General features: G+C 43.8%; 1 protein-coding gene across 2 annotated transcripts in view; it reads right to left on the bottom strand.

Annotated features, from left to right (window-relative positions):
* The window catches only part of taok2a (TAO kinase 2a), a gene marked incomplete at its 3' end in the record, with an annotated part of 22,965 nt that overhangs the window by 11,980 nt on the left and 5,985 nt on the right, over positions 1 to 5,000 (bottom strand). For both annotated transcript variants that reach the window (XM_080834436.1, XM_080834437.1), the window contains exons 6-10: positions 4,415 to 4,511; positions 3,936 to 4,049; positions 3,220 to 3,311; positions 942 to 1,035; positions 261 to 342 (exon numbers count right to left, since the gene is read on the bottom strand). In XM_080834436.1, the coding sequence (XP_080690562.1) occupies positions 261 to 342; positions 942 to 1,035; positions 3,220 to 3,311; positions 3,936 to 4,049; positions 4,415 to 4,511 (479 nt within the window). The remainder of the gene's footprint in view (positions 1 to 260; positions 343 to 941; positions 1,036 to 3,219; positions 3,312 to 3,935; positions 4,050 to 4,414; positions 4,512 to 5,000) is intronic.

Here is a 5,000-nt window from a genome sequence, read left to right as displayed (position 1 = left end):
ACAAGTCTTCTTCCCTACTTATTAAGATATTTTAAATAAGGAGTGAATATTCTGGAATGTTCAATGCCTTATCACGCTGATGTGTCCGAGCCCGACCAAAGCCTGAGTATAATTTCTAAATATCTGGTATCCAATCTCTAGGGTGTAAGGTGTGTGTGTGCGTGTGCGTGTGTGTGTGTGTGTGTGTGTGTGTGTGTGTGTGTGTGTAGGTGTGTGTGTGCGTGTGTGTGTAGGTGTGTGTGTGCGTGTGTGTGTCCTACATTGAGCAGCACATCTGAGGTTGGCCTGTGCTGAGGAATCTTCTGCAGACACAAGTCGACGAAATTACGGAAATAATCAGACCTGAAAAACAGAAAGAGAGAGAGAGAGAGAGAGAGAGAGAGAGAAAGAGAGGGAGGGGGAGAGAGAGAGAGGAGGAGAGATATAGGGAGAAAGAGAGAGAGAGAGAGGGAGGAGAAGAGAGAGTGAGAGTAGACAAAGGCAGAGGTAAACACAACAGTGATATAATTATAGCAAACAGAGAGATGAGGAGAGGAGAAGAGGATGAGGAGGAGAAGAGGAGGAAAAGATGAGAGGAGAAGAGGAAAGGAGAGGAGGACAGAAGGAGGGGAGGAGAAGAGGAGAGGAGAGGACAAGGAGAAGAGAAAAGAAGTTGTAAGAGGAGAGGAAGAGAAGAGGATGAGAGGAGAGGATGAGAAGACGACAGGATTAGAAGAGGAGGAGGAGAGGAGAGTAGAGGAGCAGAGGAGAGAATAGGATGAGAACAGAAGAGGAGGAGGAGAGGATAAGAGAAGAGGAGAGGATGAGAAGAGAAGAGGGGGAGGAGAGGATGAGAGAAGAGGAGAGGATAGGGAGGAGAAGGGGAGGAGAGGACAGGATGAGAGAAGAGGAAGAAGAGAGGATGAGAGGAGTAGGGGAGGAAAAGAGAAGTGCGGCGTTACCAGTGGTTGGACATCAGGACGGGACTCTCGTTCTGGGCGATGTGATATAAGGCACTCATGGCATTCATGTTGAACAGGGGAGGTTTCCTCTCAGCTAGAGAGAGAGAGAGAGAGAGAGAGAGAGAGAGAGAGAGAGAGAGGTGAAGAGAGAGATGGAAAGGGAGAGAAAGAGAGAGGGAGGGAGAGAGAGAAAAACAGAGGGAGGAAGAGAGAGATGGAGAGGGAGATACAGAGAGAAAGAGAGAGGGAGGCAGAAAGAGATGGAGGAAGAGGGAGAGAGAAAGGGATAGGGAGAGGGTGAGAGAAAGAGAGAGAGAGAGAGAGAGAGCATAGAAGAGGTATAAATAAAGGTGAGTCAGTAGTAAGTTCCTGCAGAACAAACTGAGCAATCTGATCTCATTAGCTTAGCATTAGCCTAGCATTAGCCTAGCACCACCGGGACCAGCCCTGGGAGTGGCAGTGTTGATATTGCAGGGCTCTACAGTGCGAGTATTTCACTCGCACATGCGCCTAAAAATAGGTACGTGCGAACTTGAAAAATTATTTACGAGCACAGTGTGCGAGTGACAGACAGTTGTCAATACAGCGCCAAAAAGTGAAGCATTCCATTGATTTCACATGGAAACAAGTGACAGGGTTGCGACTGATGTGAACATATCAAGATGACGCGCTGAACTTCCTGCAAATGAGAACGACGATTCGCAACCAATGGGCCAGAGCCATATAAAAAGAGAGTACCGTAAATCCTCAAATAGTGGCTGGGGCTTGTATTTACTTAGGCTGCACAGCGCACCGGCCTTTATTTGGGGCAGGACTTTATTTCTTACTTATCTTCTGTTATAGAATTGAATTATTTAAATAATGGGCATAATTGCAGTAGGCTATGGAATTCATTGCATATGCGTTCAACACTTCCTGCACATCGCGTAACGCTTTAGGTCGGGGTGTCAACGTAAAAAATAAACATCGGAGTTATGGTCTCCACTGTCAGTCACGGAGGAAAAGATTTCCAAAGCCTTGAATTAAATCATTTTTCTAGACACTATTATGCTTATCGCGGACTGAAAACATTTATTCAACGAGCTGGTTTGATATCCAGCCTAGTTTTCTTTCTACCTCCACCTGCTAGTCGTAGCCTATCGCATTCCTCTCGGGTCAATGTCAAACTTCTTTGCTGCTTTTTCTCCCGAATGTTCTTCAGCAATCAGCATACACCATCTCTTTGAATTTAATATAAAAGTTACGTAAGTCTACTACTGCTTTATGATCCCTTCTGGAAAAAGTAACCTAGCCAACTAAAACGTTACAGATTACAACAGTAGGCTATACGATACGTGCATTTAGGCTAAACATTCGCCTAGTAGTCCTACGTGGGGAAATTTCTTTTTTTTTTATTGCAAACAGCCCATGAGATTAGCCAACAATATTATATAATATAAATATTAAACATGAGGAGAACATGTATTCTCATATATTTGAATGATAATTCTGTTAATCAAGTATTGCCTTAAATTATTATTTACATTGATTTAATTGGAATTCAGCTGTAGGCATGAGATCTGTATCTTGGAGACTAATTGCATCCACAATTTGGTACTGCAAGCTAGACTACTATGCAGTTGACACAACACAGGAGGTCCCTTGGCCTGAGAAGGGAAGGAGTTTAATGTGGCTATAATATGGAATTTTAAATGTGCCTAAAACTAGACAAAATTGTAATGAGTTTTCGAAAACTAGACTGAAACTAAGAAGGATAACTATGACTAAATGTGACTAAAACTAATATGCATTTTTGTCTTAAGACTGAATCTAAAATATATGCCAAAATGAACACGGAGATAGGGGACCCCATCATCTGCAATTAATTGTTGCTAGCTCTAATCAGATGTACTAACTAGGCTTATAAGAGAAGACTAACTTTGTATGCCAACGAACACCAATAACTAGAACTAATTTGACAGACTATAAACCAATGTGATACACGTGCTCTCTAGCTATACAGTAAAAGTGTTGCTTACGTTAGATACTGAATAATTTGATCAATTTACCAGCTAAATTGCTTTGGAATAACTGAACATGAATGGGGTTAAAAGTTGGAAAATACAATGTTTGGAACTATAGGTCGCAAATGAGTATGACATGCTTTGCTTCCGTGTAAAAAAAACCTGCTGTGCTCCTAAATTTCTTTGTGTGCTCCTACATTTTTTCATTTAGGAGCACATGTGCTCCTTGGGAAAAACCTTAGCGTAGAGCCCTGTATTGCCATGGCAACCCTCACCGAGCTCGATGGCGGTTATGCCGATGGACCAGACGTCCACCTTCCCGTCATACTGACCCTCGTCCATCGCCAGAATCACCTCTGGAGCCATCCTGCACACAGGACTCAAGAGTCAGTCTGTGTGTGTGTGTGTGTGTGTGTGTCTGTGTGTGTCTGTGAGTGTCTGTGAGTGTCTGTGAGTGTCTGTGAGTGTCTGTGAGTGTCTGTGAGTGTCTGTGAGTGAGAGTATGTTTGTGTACCAGTGAGTGTAAGTGTATGTCTAAGTAAGTGTATCTGAATCTCTGTGTGAGTGTGTGAGTGTGTAAGTGTGTAAGTGTGTGAGGTTGTGTCTGTGTGTCTGTGTGTCTGTGTGTCTGTGTGTCTGTGTGTCTGTGTGTCTGTGTGTCTGTGAGTATGTTTGTGTACCAGTGAGTGTAAGTGTATGTCTGAGTAAGTGTATCTGTATCTCTGTGAGTGTGTCTGTGTGTCTGTGTGTCTGTGTGTCTGTGTGTCTGTGTGTCTGTGTGTCTGTGTGTCTGTGTGTCTGTGTGTCTGTGTGTCTGTGTGTCTGAGTATGTTTGTGTACCAGTGAGTGTAAGTGTATGTCTAAGTAAGTCAATCTGTGTGTGTGAAAGTGTGTGCGTGTGTGAGAGAGAGAGTGTGTGTGTAAGTGTATCTGTGTGTAAGTGTATCTGTGTGTGTGTGTGTGTGTGTGAGAGAGTGTGTGTGTGTCTCACCAGTAGGGCGTGCCCACGAAGGAGTTGGCGGGAGAGAGAATGGAGGCGGAGCCAAAATCCCCCAGCTTCACCTGACCAGGTTCAGTTAGGAGGATATTACCAGCTTTGACATCCCTACACACACACACACACACACACACACACACACACACACAGAGTTATTACCATATTACAAGCTTTTCACATACAAACAGGTACACACACAGACACACACATAAACATTCAGGAGGAAATTACCAGTCATCAGCCCCCCCCCCCCCCCCCCCCCCCTTACACACACACACACACACTATATTTCCATATTTATGTGCCATCACATCTGTACAATTAAACATTTAATCAGCCTTAATCAAATTCAATGAGTCTCCATGGTAACAGCCTTCCCAACATCGTACCAGCTTTTCTCCCTTGTCGTGTGTGTGTGTGTGTGTGTTTGTGTGTGTGTGTGTGTGTGTGTGTGTGCATAAGACTGTACGTACCTGTGGATCATATTGTGTGAGTGAAGGTATGCGAGGCCCAGCAGTGCACCATGGGTAATAGCAGCTATTTCCACTTCCTGTAATGGCTTCTTGTGCACTGAGAGAAGAGAGACAAACACAAAAATATATGCGTTTATGCACACACACACACACACACACACACACACACACAGATATACACACACACACATATACACAAAAACACACAAATAGAGAGACACATACACGCGCACACACACACACACACACACACACAGACACACACATATACACAAGCGCACAGACAAAAAAAGAGACACACACACAGAGACACATACACACACACGCCCACGCGCACAGACAATAAGAGAGACACACACACCAGCGTTTCCGTTGTCCGGTAATTACCGGACTTTGTCCGAAAAAAAAATGAAATGACCGAAAGTATTACATCTCACCGGTCAAAATGTCTGATTGGAATCTCTTAAAAATCCCGTCCCTCAAACACAATCTGAATTTGACAACAATCCTAATATTTAGGCCTATAAAGCAAACGTGCACTGCCCTTATTATGTTTTAAAGCAGTCATTCTCAAAGTGTGGTCCGC

This window comes from Sprattus sprattus (genome assembly GCF_963457725.1).
Source record: "Sprattus sprattus genome assembly, chromosome: 3".
NCBI classification, from domain to species: Eukaryota; Metazoa; Chordata; class Actinopteri; order Clupeiformes; family Clupeidae; genus Sprattus; species Sprattus sprattus.
Note: the sequence above shows the minus strand (reverse complement) of the source record. Positions and strands in the feature narration are given on the sequence as shown.